The following is a 1,230-nucleotide window of genomic DNA, read 5'->3' on the forward strand; positions in this document are numbered from 1 at the left end:
ACACCATAGATTACATATGCTATTGTTTTAAAGCTTCAATCACGTAGAACAGTGTTATTCTAAACACTAAATGTTACATATAATGTCTAAAAAGTTTCATAAATGGACAATGCATTGATTTTACTTCCTGTTAACTCAGCACAATGGGGACTAAATATATTCATGAGGTCGTTGATAACGTAGTGACTCTGGACACATATAAATGAATCATGTTGTGAAGACAAATACAGAGGACTGTTCATAGGATCATTTAACTTACTTTGAGAAAAGAAAATTCTGGTTCTTCTATTCATGAAATGCATTCTGGCAATCCTGTTCTCATTTTTCATCAGTACAAAAGGACAGATGGTTGGGTAACATGTAGAAATAAAGGTATTAACATTCTGCAGTTTTCAATTCCTCTTATTTCCAAACTGTGAATAAGCAGTAAGAAAGCTGTTGGTCCAGTAAAAGAAAATGAAACAGCAAACCTGCTTGAGGGTGACGTGGGTGGCTCGGTGCTCAGGAGAGCTTCGTGAGGGGTGGACACTACTGCGGATGAGCCGAGCTACTTTGGGGTGTCTGGAAAGGACGGTCACCATGTAGATGCCACTGCACGCCATTAGGGAGAAAAAGAGCACATCCTGAATGAGCACTGTACTGAGAAATGTCACGGCTACCTGGTGATCATATGTACTGACCTTCCAAAAAAACCCATAATACCCAGATGTAACATCAGTTTTATTCCTGTTGGCCACAACTCTTAAGATAATCTCAGAATAGATGACCATGCTGATGACCCAGCAGGGAAATATGGAGGGTTGAATGAGTGTAGAGATGTTGTTCTTGAGCCCCGCCCACTTACAACCACGGACAGCAATGGTCACTGCCTGCAATGTGCTCTGGAGGGAGGTTGTGTACAGAGAAATACTCCGGGTAACTCTCTGAGTGTAGAGAACTATTTTACACCCGGTGTCACCTATCTAGGACTCATTCCAAAGGAACTAATTATACTTGGAAACCCTCTGAATAGAAGGGTCAGGGCATTAGCCAAAGTTAAGTGGGCAAGGATCCCATCAGCAGGCTTCTTCTTGCGTGGCAGAGAGAAGAAGGTGTGCATGTATAAAGCAAACAGCAAGGAGTTCCCCAGGAAACCAGTACCAGTCTGAATGGTGAGGAGGATCCCAAACAGGGTGTCTCTGGACATACCGTGTGTCTGTCTCTCTTAGATCTTCCAGCCAAGGACAGCAC

At 42.8% G+C, this 1,230-nt stretch overlaps 1 protein-coding gene across 1 annotated transcript; it reads right to left on the minus strand.

Moving 5' to 3' along the window:
• Positions 1-258: 258 nt before the first annotated feature.
• Positions 259-1,224, minus strand: LOC114490730 (vomeronasal type-1 receptor 3-like). Its single transcript, XM_028504774.2, is given in 2 exon segments — positions 259-964; positions 967-1,224. Coding segments are annotated over 2 exon segments (792 nt in total). The 5' UTR covers positions 1,187-1,224; the 3' UTR covers positions 259-392.
• Positions 1,225-1,230: the final 6 nt, after the last annotated feature.

Source organism: Phyllostomus discolor, chromosome 2, assembly GCF_004126475.2.
Source record: "Phyllostomus discolor isolate MPI-MPIP mPhyDis1 chromosome 2, mPhyDis1.pri.v3, whole genome shotgun sequence".
Classification (NCBI taxonomy): domain Eukaryota; kingdom Metazoa; phylum Chordata; class Mammalia; order Chiroptera; family Phyllostomidae; genus Phyllostomus; species Phyllostomus discolor.